We start from the raw sequence: 17,148 nt of genomic DNA, 5'->3' as shown, positions 1-17,148 counted from the left end.
TGTGCACGATTATGTAAAGAAGATCTGGTATGTAAGCTGCTACAAAATATGGGTTCAGTACTTCAGTACCATCAAGATTGGGTTGCATCCCAAGAAAGTAATGTGTATGCCCTTAGCGTATGACGAGACTATACAGGAATAGCTAAGAATTGTTGCCACCAAATTAGACAATAAATTTGAAAAACATATTCTTCCTAAATGGTCATTTCAAACGAAGAAATTGAAGCAAAGCACTTGAAATTCATCTATTTTTGAGATTTTTTAGGTCCTCTCATTCAACATGACAATGCTTGACCACACATCAATGAAGAGACGAAAACTTACTCAGTACAGTTCAGATGTTTTGTATCACCTCTCACATTCATTTGAACTTGTTTGGTCAAATTTTCGTCGCTTCAAGTCATTTCAAAATTCTCTGAATGGCCTAGAGTTAACTTTTTTGAAGAGCATCAAACAGCACCTCGATAACTTTTTCACAAACAAAAACCTAACATCTTTCTTAAAAGAGGAATTTTTCATCTGGCAGGGACATGGCCAAAATCATAGTAGAAAACAGTGTTTATATACTCCAATGAAATTTGCTTATGTCATTTTGTACTGCTTTTATTTGTATTTATCATAAAAAAAACCACAGAACCTTTTGGATAGCGCAATAAAAAAAGATTACAGTAGTCTTTTTTTAAACCATTTTTTAAAAACCACAAATGAAATCTTTTAATAAATTATCAGATGACAAATGTTGTAATTACCATGGTGCCCCAGGTTTGCATAGTAACTGACGCTGATGCATGCACAGAATGCATTTTGTACTATTACACCACATGATATGGAAATGAGGCCCGGTTCTTTTGTTCTAATAAAAGCGCTCATCCCCAGAGGGTCGGAACTCTGCTGCATGTATTAGCTCTAGAATTGCCACAGTTATCCAAGTAGTAAGGTACCATCCAAGGAACCATAACTGATTTAATGAGCCATTCGTGGTTTCGCCTTAATATGGCATGTACTTAGACATGCATCGCTTAATCTTTGAGAAAAACATATGACTACAAGCAAGATCAACCAGACAGCTTTTCTATGTTCAGGATTGCTGATAATAAATAGCGTTTCAATTTTACTCATGTTACATAATCAATCAGTTTTACTTCTGATTAGTTACTACAATTTTACATGCACAGCATGTATTACGTAGTTAATGGTTGAACAATCAGTCTTAAAACTAAAAGTAAAATAAAAAAAAGGGGGGAACAAGAAGAAATGGAGAAGCAAGAATAATAATAATAACTATTTGTGTAGCAGAATGGGACAGGAAAGATCACAATCAATTTGGCTCTCATTTGAAAATACCTGAGACTAAAAAAAACTACTTAATAAAAATAATGAATTAGTTGGCTTTCTTAGCAGTTAGACAATAGAGATTTTGTTATTCAAGCATAAAAATAAAGTGTACTGAATAATTTGCTAGTAAACATTTTAACTTAATTATATTGTATATGTTTAATATTATGGTGTGTATGATGTCAAATAGCTTCAGCTATCATATTCTTTTTGACATAATAGGACTTAACAGCATTCAGAAATAACATACATATGATAGAATACATGAATGAGACATTATCAAAAATATTTTCATTCAGTTAAAGAGTATCAAGCTATCTTAATTATTATTAAAATGATCAACCATAACTAGGAAAAAAGTTAAGTTTGGGACAAAGCATAAAGACTGGGTCCCATTATCATCTGTTGCCCTGAACCCCCAAGTCTCTAATTATGACCCTGCAAGCAACTGACAGTAAATAACGGAATAGAAATATACTCATTAAAAAATTAAAAACACACATACGTTTGACAGTTAAAATCCAAAATATGCACTTTTTCATCAATAAATGAAATTTTGCATATACAAACTTTAATGCAAGACTAATTGAAAGACATTTCAAATTGCTTTCTTCCCAAAAATTAGCAGTGGCAATCCTGTTTTTAGGTTTTGTGAAGATTATGAGCTTAAACCTGAAGTTGGACAGCCATGTATATAGTGTTTGCTAAGTTTTGTCATGTCATATGAGAAAAATATTTCCATGATTATATGGCAGCGATGCGACTGAATTTTGTGAAACTGGCAAATAGCCATAATGAAACACTTGAAATGTTACAGCAGGTGTGGGCAAACGATCCAGCCTGTTACGAAATCTTGTGTGATTTTCATCTCTTTCCTACCCAATTTTATATGATGACTACTGAAATCAGCAGCATTAATGCATAACTCTTGCTACAGTGTATGTATGCATATATATGTATGACTGTACTAGCGATCAACCTAAGTTAAAAACACTAGATATGTTAAAATACATGTGCATCCACAGAAGAATACAGTCCTATCATTCTTAGCCACTATAATTTAGAAATCAAATAATGAAATAGAAAAAAAATAGAAAATAAAAAGAAGCTTAATAAAGAAATATTTAATTCTATCTTAATCAGCAGCAGTTTTCAGGATAGCAGAAATATCTTATGAGCTAAATCTCTTAGCTTCAAGCAGACTTTTTCATAAAATGTAGTGACAGTTATTCACTGCTATAACAGTCAAGACAGCAATGCATAATCATCACAGACATGCTACAATAACTAAATGGAAACAGCTGAGACTAACTGAAAGCTGAAATTACTTGAGTAGCAAAATATCTCTTTAAAGTTCCATGATTTTTTGGTGAGAAATATTATCTATAAACTGGCAAGGAAGCAAGAAATCAATTTTATAAACCAAAAAGCTAGTTAAAAAAAATCAGAAGAAGGAAAATGCAAGACCCATTACTTTCCAAAACACTCAAAGAACTTAGGAAATATGGTAAATGCTATCACAGATAAGGAATGAAAACCAGTAATAGCACTACTTTCTTTTTGACTGCTCAAATACCAGTGATAAAACTTGCCAATTCTTCATACTGTGTATAATAATGCATATAACAATGAACAGGACTAATGAAGGTTGATTGACAAAGGAATCCTATAAAGTGATTAACTGACATTCTAACAGGGATGTTGGAACAAACCATTATGCAAGGAATAGAATGTTTTGGAGTGACAATGAAACTAAAGGCAGGAACATTAAAATCTGAAGCTGTTTCATTCCTGACTGGGACCTTTAATTTTAGTCTCAGGGTCAAACAGTCTGATATCTTTTTGAAATTCTGGTGTACACGAAACTATAAAATAGTCAGAAGTGACAAAAGCTATTATCACAGTGCTTTTAGAATCGTCAAAAGCGGCCAAAAACTATTACCACAGTGCTTTTAGAATATTGATAATAAAAAGTGATATAAACTATTACCATAGTGCTTTCTACATTGTGCCAATACTTTTGAATAAAGCGTGTCTTATTTCCTATTAATTTATACAGTAAATCTGAATTTGCATGTTTTGCAGGCATATAAGTTAAATGATTAATTTGCCAATCTAGTCAATATAGTAGTTAGCACTGCTGGCTGCAGTATCATTGGGTCCAGGTTTGAATTCCAGAGAAGGCTTGGATGCTAGTAAGTGTATAGTGTATTTGAAGCAGCGCCGCACAATACGTGGTGAGCCCTTTTGAGAGGTTTTGTGGTACAGGAAGTGAAGCGGGACACCCTAGGACCCGTCTATTTGGAAATTTTCCTTCAAAGTCGGGATGGAATCGAGCAAAGTTATACTGTCCTATAAGTTGCTCATGTTCATGTCAATGACAGACACAATCCTGTGTTCCTTATCATGATAAAAATTCACAGACTTGTCAGATGTTACTTGTACGATAAGTTTCAACAAATGATTAATACAAAGTCCTCATCATGACCACAAAAAAAAAAAAAAAAAAAAAAAAAAAAAAAGATTTTTCCATGCTTCAAAAATATCTGACCAATTACAGCTTCTGATTAGTTAGCCATGATCCATAAGAAATGGAAAACATTTCCAACAGCACTTTACAAAAATTCAGTGATGAGTTACTCTAAAGGATGTAGTAAGAGCAAAAGGGAGCAAACCTTTATTAATAATAAGGTTGTTTCACAATTTTTAGCTATATAGTGCATATTATGTTTTCTAAGCCATTTTATTATACATTCATAGCTAACTAATTGTATTTAGTTGAAATTAGATGTATTTTCAAGCAATTTCTGTAATATGTCGACATCTATATTTTTATAGAGAATTAAGCTTCTGTAGATTATAGTATGTCATGTTGTTTGAGAACAAAATCCGTTCACATACTTGTCTGTATCTGCTACAAAAATGATCATTACATTAACGAACCTAAATTTGTTTTACTTTCTATGAAATACACTTTCAGATAATTCATAAATGATTCAGCTATGTAATACAATATACCCAAAAGAGAAATTTGTGATACTTCCTAATAAAATCCTTTATCAGTGATTTAGATTGTGAAAATATACATGGAAGCCTTTGACTAGAATATAAATTCCTGGATTAATCTGCTGCATATTTGGATCAAAACTAAATGATACAAATTGACATCCTCATTTTTAGTGACTAATAACTGTATTTGACACAGATGGAGGACAAAATAATTCGAACAACTGTGAAAAAGTATGACATATTTCATACCTGCAGTACAGCCACGGCACCTGCAACAGAATTCTGCCACCTAGTGAGAGTGAAAAGGAAGGTATCAGTCTCTCAACAGCAGTCACCTGCGTTGCATGCTTCGATCGAACTGTCTGTGAGAAGTTAAAATGTCAGACCTGTCAGAGTTCCAAAGAGGAATGATAGTTGGAGCGCATTTAAGTGGAGCATCAGTTATGGACATAGCAAATCTTGTGGGGTGTGCAAGGAGTATGGTATCAGCCGTTATGACTGTGTATACAAAAGAGGGTAAGACAACGTCTTCAAAGCACAACAGTGGCCAAAAGTCAAAGCTAACTGATAGGGATAGACGGGTCTTGAAGCGCATAGTAGCCTGAAAGCACAAGCAATGGTTATCCGAGATAACATACAAACTGAACAGTCATCTCCAGGATCCTGTTTCAACAAAAACTGCAAAAGGGAACTTCATGCTGCGAACATTTATGGCAGAGTGGCAATTCGTAAACCCTTGGTGACATCAACTAATGCTTTCAAGCGATACCAATGGTGCAGAGATCACAAAGGCTGGCTCCCACATCAGTGTCACAGGTAATATGGTCAGATGAATGACCGGACACATTTATGTCTGGAGAACGCCCATAGAAGCGTTTCATCCTGACTGCCTCTTGCTGACTGTGAAGCATGGGGGTGGCAACATTATGGTATGGGGTGCGATATCTTGGCGCGGTCTTGGGCCACTTGTTATTCTGCATGGGACGATCACATCCAATCATATCTTAGCATTCTAAGGGATCCTGTCCATCCAGATTTTGTTCAGACTGTATTCCCTGGGGAGCGACAGCTTTTTCAAGACGACAAGACCCTTTCCACACTGCTAGGTGTATTCAAGAATGGTTCAAAGAGCATGACGATGCAACTGAACATCTTGCTTGGCTCCCTCAGTCTCCGGACTTGAATATTATTGAACAATTATTGGCATATTCGGAGTCCAAACTTCATTCCCGATTTCCACCTCCATCTGGACTGTAATTAGAGACCATTCTGCAGGAGGAATGGCTTAATATTCCTTTAAATATTGTCCATGACCTTTATGCATCTATTCCACATCGCATTCAATCTGTACTTCAGTCAAAGAGAGGTCCAACCCCCTATTAACAAAGATTTTCCATTATTTCACAGGTATTCATATTATTTTGTCCTCCATCTGTATAGGCTACTGTTTTTAAGAAAATACATATCTTACATTCATTTCAACAAAAGAATTACATGCATACGTTAAATTATGCCATACTTACTAGAAGTCCTTCACGAAAATTTAGTAGAGAAAGCTTTGATTTTCTTTCAAAAATTTCAGACATCTAAAAGAAAGGAAAACCAAAATCTCAAAACAAAATTAATAATTAAATACAGATATTAGGCTCCTCTAAGTTTCTTAAAAAAATTATGATATTTTGAGTATCAAATAACAGTCATAGCAATAGCACAATAACATATTACTTTAATGAAATCTAATTGCAAATAAAATTGATAGTCTTTTAATAAGTCTCAAATATTTTTGAAGTCGCATAACAAAAGGAATTTAGAGAAATCTATGACAACTCATTAAGCCTGTACATGGAATTTTTATTTTACCTCTTTAATTTCAGAGTTGCAAAAACAAGTAAAGTGTGCAAAAAACAAAAGTGATAAATTAACAAAATGAGATAAGCCAATTACTAATTAAATAGGAAAACATAGAAAGACAAGATAAATATAATTTATATGAGCAAAACATTAATTTTAAATATTGAAAAACAGAAGTGTATGATATATCTGCTATATGCAGTTTCATTTGTTATTTTATTCATCAAATGCCTGGCCATTGACCATCAGGTCATTAGGCAACGAGCTCTCCAATACTTCTTTACAATACAGTCCAAACTCTTAAGTGCAGAGCACACATCCAGATAAGCAGCGTCCATGACTTGTGCAGAATCGCACAAAGCACATACAGGTGAGGCAGTCAGATTAAAATGAAACAAACAAGTACCAAGGCAGTCATGTCCAGTCAATAGTCTAAACTCAACCACAGCAGTAGCATGAGGAGAGTCTGAGACACAGTTGGCTTTCAACAGCACCCTACATGACTTATTTTCAGTAGCAATAACAGCAGCATTACAAAAGGATTTTTTATAAATCCTATTAATTTCAAGTTTAGCAGAGTGAAGAGATAGGTTTCTGGAATATTTTTGCAGAAAATCTGTACCTTTTCTTTGCCAAAAGATCCGCCATCTCATTTCCCCAAAGGCCACAATGTGATGGAACCCACTGGAAACCAACTTTCATCTGAATTCTGCTCAACAGCTTCCTGCAGTTCTAGACATGAGCACTTTGTTTACCTACGTAACTACTTGATAAAGACTCTTAACAGCAGAACTTGAGTCCGATAAAATTACAGCCTTACCAAGAGGAGAGAGATGGGCAGAAAGCTATTGAAAGGGTACAAGGATGGCCTCCACTTCACCGTCAAAATGGGTTATATAAGAGCCAACATGTACATAAAAGGAAAACAGATCACAGAAGATGCCAGCACTAGTGCCTTGGGTGAAATACAAAAGGGAACCATCACTATAAATATGAAGCCACTCACCAGGAGGATAGCAAGTATTAATGGTTTTCAAAGTGATGGCACAAACAGCAGTTGTACATAGGTCATTTTTTTCTCACATTCAGAGTCCAACCTGACATTGAGAACCATGAACTCCAATGGATTTGTATGAGTTAACAATTCATAGGCCTTTTCGTTAATTGCATTATATTCAGAATTCTCCCAGAAGCACTGAATGAAGCTCTTCTGAGCCTTTAAATTGCGTACTCTGTCGAAATCGGCAAAGAGAAATACTATTTGGGAGTCTAGTAAGTCTGTTATAAAGGATAGCTGTATTCCTCCGAACCAGGTTAGTTATTGTCTGTAGGTAGGTCACAAAGCAAATGCATAGCATAGCAAGTACGGGAGTAGTTCACTGTCATCAGTTAAAACACAACTACCAATTTTCAATGGCTCTCTAGTAGATGCAATCCTTAAAAAAAAAAAAAAAAAAAAAAAAAAAAAAAAACAAGATGATGTTTAATAACATAGATTTGCTCCAATAATCTTCGGGTACAATTGATTTTCATCAATTGTTGACTGCACCTTTAATTTTACCTAACTTCTGAGTACAAAAATAATTTTTTGCTGGCATGCTGGAAACTGCATAAAAATTGTTTCCATACTTTCATCCGCCCTAAACCGAGACAATATACGACTCTTTTTTGTGGAATGTCATTTTGGAATAAATTCTATGAAGACTTAAAAATAACAGAAGGTCATCTATAGTAAACCTACTGCTGATAAAATATACTTTATCTTCCAAAAAGATGTTCAATTTAATTTAAAATGTTCAATTACTGTTAAAATTTTCTGATATTCTTGGGAGTTCATATGCTGCAAACAATATTCTAACTTTTCTTAATGTGTCAGTTGACAAACTAATATTTGTAAATAACAATTTTTTTTGTCAAGAAATTCAAGAAATTTAATCAAACAATCTTCAAGAGAATCTAAATTACCATCATTAAATGGTTTTGATCTTTTTGCCTTGATATGCATGATAGCAAAGTTTATATGAACAGTTCACTGGATTTATTTCCATTAGGAAAATATTTATTGTATGCCAGATTAAAAAAATTACAATTTTTCTTCCTACAGTTTATCTTCCAAAATTTCAAATTTTTCTTTATGATTCCTTTCGTAATAATGGTATCACTTATACACTTTTGGAAATGATATTCTCTTATTATGAATAAAATAACATAATATTAATGTGCACAGCACTACAAAAGCACATATTTTTCCATTTATCTTGGAAAGCACATGCTTCTTTTATCACTTTTCTTTTGCCCTTTGTTAAAGATATGTGCTTTGTAGTTTAATCTCTTCATTAAAATCACAATTATAATTTTGTTTACAACTTCAATTCAACAAAATGAATTCTCATATAACAGCAACCCTTAAATATTATGCACAATTTCAAATGATTGGTATTGTTGTAACTTACATCTAATGACAACCACAAATTGCGAGTTTTGCAAGCTGTATATTAGTTTTGTCTCAAGCAATATGAATTATGTAGACGTATCTGCAGTTTACTAACTAGTTAAAGTACCAACTCATTAAGAAAACAAAGGCCACACTAGAATATAAAAATTCTGCCACCTGTTGCCTGGTGAATAAATTTACTGGTTGTGCCAACATCCTACCGTTGCCCAATCATGTGGCTTGGCATACAAAGTCTATAACTTTTCAATTTAACTGACATCGTAAATCGATTCATTATGTTTCCTTTACATTCAAAAGGAATTGCGCACATAAATATAAACTATATGCCTCTAGTATTGTTCACAATTAAATTTTAAACCATTATTGCATGACATGTGATGACTAATTTCCTTTTTTCCCCCTTAGTTTCTTTTGTGGGTCTGTCAGACGGCTGTTTTATGGGTTACACATTTTGGCTGAGTGCCAGCGCTAGCTTCAAATTCAGTTGGAATATAATAACTACTGGCTTTTCTATTTTCATAATAAACACTATTTTGCAATCCACTGCACAGTCAATTTATGCTATATTAACATCTATAAGCACTGTATTAAAACAAATGCATTGGCTGGTCACCTAAAATTGCTTTGGGATCGCATGTGACCCACAGGATCCCTATTTGAGACCACTGCTTAAGACATTATAGATAATGTACTTATTGAATTTTCAAGCAACTATTCATGAGTATGCTTCCAATTATAAATTCTAGATTTTCCAAATCTTGACTGACTAGGAAAGCAAAAAATTCTGTGACAAAATTTTATTGATGATCCCAAAATTAAAAAATAAATAAATAAAAAATCTACCTTCTAAGAAAATTTTTACTGTTGTTTATTTTCCTATACACCACTGTCAAGAGAAACTACATTTACTTGTACCTCTTAGAAAAGTTCAGTATTTATTAAAAGAATGTGGTCCACTCATAATGATGTGATCACTTTCATCTATTGATAATTTATTAGGCTAGTATGCTGGATCATTGTAGTTGACATTTATTTTCATTGAGTTTTCAAATTTGCTTTCAATATTCTCAGTATTCCTGGCTGTGAGTGTGATATTATTACTTAAAACTAAACTTTTAGCTGCATTACAGGTGTGATCTTGATCTTTTAATTTATGCACAAAGTTATTATTTTCAGAAAGTACAGTATTTTTAGTGGATTTGAATTCACAATCATTAGATGATATATCTAGCTGATTATATGAAGATTAGCATCAGATGACATATCCATCATATGTAGCTGAAGCTCCTGAGCCTGCATAGTTCTCATTGTTTGACTTAGGACTAAAAGAATTGGATACCTTTGAGTATTTCTTTATTGTTTCTTCTTCTCAAACAGATTTTTTTTTTTTTCTTTCTGTTTAATAGCTGTATAACCTTTTTAGAGACATTTCTCAATCTTAGAAGTAGAAAAAATGAAATAAATATAAACCATCTAGATAAGAGTTTCTTAAACTGTGGGTAGCAACTCCAACCTGCATTAGGGGGTCACTAAAAATTTTAGCAATTTTGATATTTCTTTAACTTATTATAATAATTTTACAATTACCAAATATTTTTATATAATGCATTTAAAATAGATAAAGATAAGACAATATAGACAAAGAAAAAAATGAAAATGTTTCGATGCATTTTTTTATAATAGAAACATTAATTTTACTTTAAAAACTAAAGTTAATGACCCAAAACTGCAATAGCATATTACAGTACAAGTGAAGAAACTGATAAGTTCACTCCCGCCTGTGTCGGATTTGCACAATACTTATGAGGTCCCCACACCACAAAGTTTCAGAAACTCTGGTCTAGATGAAATAGAGAAACACAACTGAACATCATTATAAATGGCAGGAAACAAAAAATACAATAAAAAATCTTAGAAAAAACAATAAAATGCTGATTTTAGCTCAACATCTGTTTGGTGTAGACATCTCTCTTTTTCTCTCTATATATTTTAAGTAAAAGGTTGGCATCTTAAAAAAAGGGGGTTGGAAGGCAATAAAAAATGCTCTGGCTCAGAATGTTAGAAGCTGAACCTGATGTGTTAAAACCATCAGAATGAGAAAAATTTGCTTTTATTATTACTTTTTTTTGGGGGGGGAGATTCATAATCGGATCAGATGTTTTGCTTTCTTGTTTAATGCCTATGAAATAAGTTGAGTTTTATGTCTGAAATGTATTACTTTTCTTAAAATCTTATACTATTACTTTAAATTTAGGCTTTTGATATTCAAGTTCATAGCAAAAAAGATGGTTATTTTTATAATTTTAAAGCAGAAATTTTTCAAATTTATTTGGCTTTTCTAACCTGAATTCAGTTTTTTAGATACTCAGCTAAAAAACTGAATCAGAAAGGATACTCTCTAATTCAGAACTAGGTTTATAAATCTGAAATGTGGCATTTACCAAGCTTTCCAAACAGCCATGCTTTTACTGTAGAATCACAGCATCATCATCTGGAACACTGTCAAAAAAGCTCTCTATGTCAAATACCTGATTTTTTTTTTTTTTTTTTTTTTGGTGTGTGTGACTCTATAGCTTTAATGTATCGTGTCTAGCTATACAGCTCTCCTTAATCCTTTGTAGCTCAGTGCTCCACTACATGGAACACTCACATTGAATCGCTTCTGAAACCTTTAAATTCAATTGAAATAGATAAAAATGCCTTTATAATATACTTTGAGCTTTTGTTTTTAAACAGTAGATAGCAGCATATCACAAAAAGACACAGAATTTTCATTTATTATGTGTTATTAAAATCCACTTTTTTCAAGTAATTTTCTCTTTTTTTTTTTAATGATATAAAAATTTTTATTTGGGAAAGAAATTAGGCATAATTTTGCTGGCTATACTCCAAATTATTTGTTCTACATTTTTTTTTTAATCTTTCATACAAAAACCATATGCAGAATCATTGAATAAACCCGGGTGTTCCATTAGCGAGAACACTATGCCTTTAGCGATCTCATGCTGTTACGAATGAGAACATCTGTGCTTAGGAGAAAACATCCGTTGTTTACGTTTTCTGTTTCCGTTGTTTTTTTTTGGGGGGGGGGATGAATTCAAACAAAACAGTATTGAGGGGTGAGGTGTGTTTCATGTTATGAAAGCCATAATATTGGCATCTCGAACTTTTTGGGAGTAGTTTTTAGGCGGGAATTTCATAAGTAGCTTGACTCATCTTTACTTAGACCTGTGCGAATTTTTTTGCTGTGGCTTTTTAGTCTCATTCCCATTTATTTTCAATAATTGTGTAGATATTTTTTGTTTATGAATATATTATAGGCTTATTTTTCTTTATTGTTAATATTAATCGTAGTTAATTATTTTAATCGTACTTGGTTTGTGCTTGCATCAAAAAGGTGTGACTTGCTTTGAACAATTTCATGAAGCTAAGAAATAGGAAAATTTGTAAATATTTTTGTATATAAGACTTGTGTGCACAGATATTTATCTCATTTATCCGTATATATTCAAGAATATTGTGTATATCCAGGAAACCCTGTATACAGACATAATACAGAGTTTTTTCATTCTTATACAAATGCTTCTACTCATTTTCGTGATTTCACTGTGATGCTCGCTTAGTTGCATTTTTAAAAGCTCTGGCGGCGCAGTGTTCCACCTCATGGAAAACCCACAGAATCAAAACGGTAAGTGCAATTTTTACAAAATTTTACCTGTATAAATACCTTTAGGACACCTTTAGGACAAAATAGACTGCATACAACTTTTTTGTTGAAATTTCGACGTTAACGTATAGTGCACCGCAAAGGGTTAAATCAGTATTTCTTGTCTCTACATCCAGCTAGTTCTGCACTGACAACAGACTTGTCGGTGATTGTATCCAATGAATTTTTCATACAACACAGCCTCTTGCAAGTTACTGCATTCAGATTGCCATTTTTGGAGATTTAACTTCTCTTAGAAGAAAGCTGTAAGATTCTTACCTTGGAAGTCCTCCACAATCTCTTTTTTGTACCTCTTTTTTACTCTCATCTTGTTTAAGTATAAATATATCATTTCCTTTAAATCTTTGAAGATTCTTTAAAGGATTAACAGCAAAAATTGTTAATAATGATGGACTACACAAAAGCAACAAAAAAAATTCCAAGAAAAAAATTTAGAAAGTGTTTATTTCTCACAAATCCATTATAACACAAATCACAATGAATTGTGAAGTTTTTCAGTATTAAGTGCATTCATGTGTTGAGTCTATACTTCAGTTGATACATATGTACTACTTCAGCAATAACTCTCTGTAATGACCTAAACACTGGGATGAGCATCCTGGAAAATCAATCTCATGGCTTATTTTCTGATTAAGTTTTATTTTTTTAGCAAAACATGGAAAGAGAACACTAAAGCATTATTTTATTAGGCATGCAATTTTAGGATACATTAAGCAATTTGATTGCCTTTCAGATGTCTAAAATGATCCCGTGAACTTAGGTAGATTGAGAGATAATGCATACAAGATCTCCATTAAATTTTTTTACACGAACATGGAGCAAATCTCATCATGAAACTAACTCTGAAAATAAAAAAAATTCTTTTTGACTTTAACATGATTCGGAAATGGAAGGGATGAATACTGGTAAGCTGAAGTTTAGCTGAAGTTTTATCAAGCAGTGAAGTTTTATTTTATATAAAAAGTGCAATTCAGTAACATATACTACAGTTAAAAGTCGTTAATTCGGACACCTATAATCCGGAATGATCTATAATCCGGACCTCAAAGCTAAAAACTTTCTGCGCATGCGCCGCGTTGGGACATGCACACAAGCATTTTACGCGTGCGCGTAAGGTCTTCACTACTGCGCATATGCAGAATACATTTTCGCCTGTGCGTTTAATGTATAACGGACGGTGTAAGCTAAAATTAGCTAATTATCTATTTCAGTTAATGTTAATGATTGCGTTATTCCTTAATCTTTGAATTGGATCCCGCTTATTATTTTTTGCAGACTGAAAGAGCAATTTTATAAAAGTAAACTTGAACTTTCCATTATGTCAAATAGAATTTCCGATGCTGGAACTTCCAAAGGATCTACAAAATGAAAGTATGTTTCAATGTTCAACAAACAAAAAGTGGAATTGCTGCAAAAAATGGATAGAGACATGAAGAATGTGACAGAGAGGTTAGTGAAAACGAAAAAATTTCGATTGACAAGTTAGTCGGTATTCTCGGCACAGCAATTAACGGGACTTGAACAGCGGAACTTTGTAACTGAACAAGAAATTATGTCTGTTTATAGAATTAAAGAGAAAGTAATATCACATAAAACGAAGCAACTTAAACAACTTACATTGAAAGAAATGTTTAATAAAGTAAACAAATAAATATTAAGCTTTTCTTTTTGTAAATTTTGATACCCTTTAGATCATAATTGTTCTTTATTTCATAAATTACGGTTTCATATTTTTAATTTTAGAATTTCTGCATGCCATCTTACGAGATTTAAACTGATGATCTATAATTCGGAAAAATCGATAATCCGGAATCGTCGAAGTCTCGACGAGTCCGAATTAACGACTTTTGACTGTAGTACGCTTACAGAATTTTTTAGGGTACAGTAGAACGTTTCAAAATCTTGCATGTTAGGATCTCTGGTATATTATTTTATAGTGGCATACCAAATAAGAAATCTCAAGAAAGTAAAAAGAAATATTTTACCTTTAATCATTTGCAAATAATACACAAAATAAGAGAACAAAAACATCAAAAGTTAAAAAAAAATTTTTTTTTAAAGATAAGAAGTATATTAAAACTATAAATTATCATTTATTCACAAACTCAAACTGCAATAAGTGCAAAATGCAGTCTCTGTACTTCAAACTAAATTTTATTATCATAACATAATTGATATAAATATTATCAAATTTAGCATTCACTCTATTTGCAGATTAATTAAATTTTTTATTATTACCTGAATATTAAAATTTCATATAATAGTTCAGATATGCAATAAATTAAAAAAAGTATTTTCATACTTCAATAGGATTAATTCCAGAGGGGAGTTTCTGTTGTTCTTGTAGTCGCATAATTTCCCATCTTATTATGATTTCTGTAAGATCCACAGCCAATTGCTTATGTTCTAAATTGGCATTACCTCTAAATGCTAGTTGGTCTGCAGAGGTAATTATGTAATGTATCATTTGATGTCGCACAGGATAATAAACCTATAAAGTTAGTAATTTATATAAAGTGTTGTCTTTAATTTATGAAACAAAAACATTTCATATAGTTAATACTATAATAATAACAAAACGACAAAAAAGAAATTAAATGCTTACCAAATATTTTTAATTTTAACATATTACTGTTTTTGGTCTCTGAAAATTTCTTTTGAAGTAATAAAATAACATTTTGGATTATCACAGAGTTTCACATTTTCCACATTAAAGTTTGGGGTAAAATATGGTACTAATAAAACAAAAACAAGATGAAAGCCTTTTAAAACCTTCAGTACAAAAAGGAGGACAAAAATGCAGACATAAATATGGACGCAAACACAAAAGGATATTTTCTGAAATAATACACAAAATATCTCTTTTAAAATATTGATTATAGCCTTTTGACATCGCAAAGAATATGTGTAAGAATAAATTTACTTTACTTCCATAGCAATGATATTAAGAATATATACTTAAAGAATATAAATAACATTTTTGAAATACACATACACAAAAGTACAGTCACTAACAAAGCAGCAATAAAATCCTATGCACTTTTCTATAGAAGCCATATCATGCATTTTCAGAGTCGTACAAGGCACATTTTGGTCTGCTTCTTTCCCCACACTTTTAGTTTCATGATTACTTTGATAATGATTATGAGAAGCAGCAAAAAAATAACAACATGCTGTAGAAAACAACTGTAATGGAAAAACATGGCCTGCAATATATTTTTATTCTTTTTGTGAATAAGCTTTCATAAATTTCCACAATTTTCTAGTGACTATTGATTTGCATGTTAGCCATTGAGATACCACAGAATTGGCAAGTCCCTAATCTCTAGTAATTAACCATTTGTATTGTGATTCATTTGAAACAAGAGTTCACAAAACTTAAGTAACTCTTTACACTGTAAGCAAATGATTTGCACAGTAGTAAGGAAAGGAATGCATGATCCAGCAAGCCATGTTTATCCCATTTACATTCATTTTTTTCAAGACCTGAACAAACATTGTACAGCCTTTTTGAGTGCTATTTTAATTTCATGATGTTATAGAGTCTCACTTTCTTTCCTAACATAAACTGAATGAAAACCCTGAAGACTTAAGTAACTTCTCGCTATGTCATGGAATTTATGACAAAAAAATTTTATTAACTCGGATAATTCAACAGAAGGCACAGCTTGTGCTTATAGAACCAGCCAACATTTAAGACATAAATCAAAAGTAAGATAATTGAACTTAATTAAGTAAATTGTAGTTAGCCCAAAGGCTACACAAGCAGATAATGTGCATGTTGGCTCAGACCTAATACTGGCATGACAAACCTGATGGTGGGAATAACGCAATGCTGCAGATAAACTGCTCTCAAGAGAATCAAATAGTAACATGGCCTTCAGCAGGCAGAACATGCTCTGATTCTACAATCTAAAATATTCCTTTAAATACTAAATGCTGTGCCTTTTCTAAATAATTTGAATACATGCAAACAAGAAATTAGCATTCTGGCAGGAAAATAATGAGAAAAACATAAAATAATAAACATAAAACAAAAAAACATAAAAAAGATCATTAAAATAAAATAATTGGTTAATGAGAGTAAATGAATATCTACTAGGTTATTATTCAAACAGAACACAATTTTTCTTTGTACAAATATCTCTTTTTTGAAGAAAGAGCAGCTTTGCAAATCCCAGATTGTTAAATCTATTGCAGCTGGAAAAAAAGAAAAAAAAGAAAGAAAGAAAGATGATAAAGTGCTTGCATGAGCAATGATAATAAAGATAATTTTAAGAAAAAAAAAGAAGCCAAACAAAGTGGGTGACACTTGTCATCAAAGAAATATGCTAAAAGGGGAAAAAAATAAAAAAATAGATTGTTATGCTCTAACAGAAAATTACAAATCATGTTCACTTGGAAACAAATACAGTCAAAAGTCGTTAATTCGGACACCCATAATCCGGAATGATCTATAATCCGGACCTCAAAGCTAAAAATTTTCTGCGCATGTGCCAAGCGTTTTACGCGTGCATGTAAGACCTTGACTACTGCGCATATGCGTGTGCAAGTGCAGAATACGTTTTCGCCTGCGCGTTTAATGTATAACGGACAGTGTAAGCTAAAATTAGCTAATTATCTACTTCAGTTAATGTTAATGATTGTGTTGTTCCTTAATCTTCGAATTGGATCCCGCTTATTATTTTTGCAGACTGTAAGAGCAATTTTATAAAAGTAAACTTGAAATTTCGATTATGTCAAATAGAATTTCCGATGCTGGAACTTCCAA

General features: G+C 32.3%; 1 protein-coding gene across 1 annotated transcript in view; it reads right to left on the bottom strand.

The window, feature by feature from the left end:
- LOC118193461 (transformation/transcription domain-associated protein-like) overlaps positions 1–17,148 on the bottom strand; it is a 313,501-nt gene that overhangs the window by 130,718 nt on the left and 165,635 nt on the right. Inside the window, exons 39-40 of the mRNA XM_085816144.1 lie at positions 14,680–14,868; positions 5,868–5,930 (exon numbers count right to left, since the gene is read on the bottom strand). Coding sequence (XP_085672270.1) covers positions 5,868–5,930; positions 14,680–14,868 — 252 coding nt within the window. The remainder of the gene's footprint in view (positions 1–5,867; positions 5,931–14,679; positions 14,869–17,148) is intronic.

This window comes from Stegodyphus dumicola, chromosome 4, assembly GCF_044657685.1.
Source record: "Stegodyphus dumicola isolate Sdum_Otavi_A_Nest chromosome 4, ASM4465768v1".
Classification (NCBI taxonomy): Eukaryota; Metazoa; Arthropoda; class Arachnida; order Araneae; family Eresidae; genus Stegodyphus; species Stegodyphus dumicola.
This window is presented reverse-complemented; position numbering and strand designations above follow the sequence as displayed.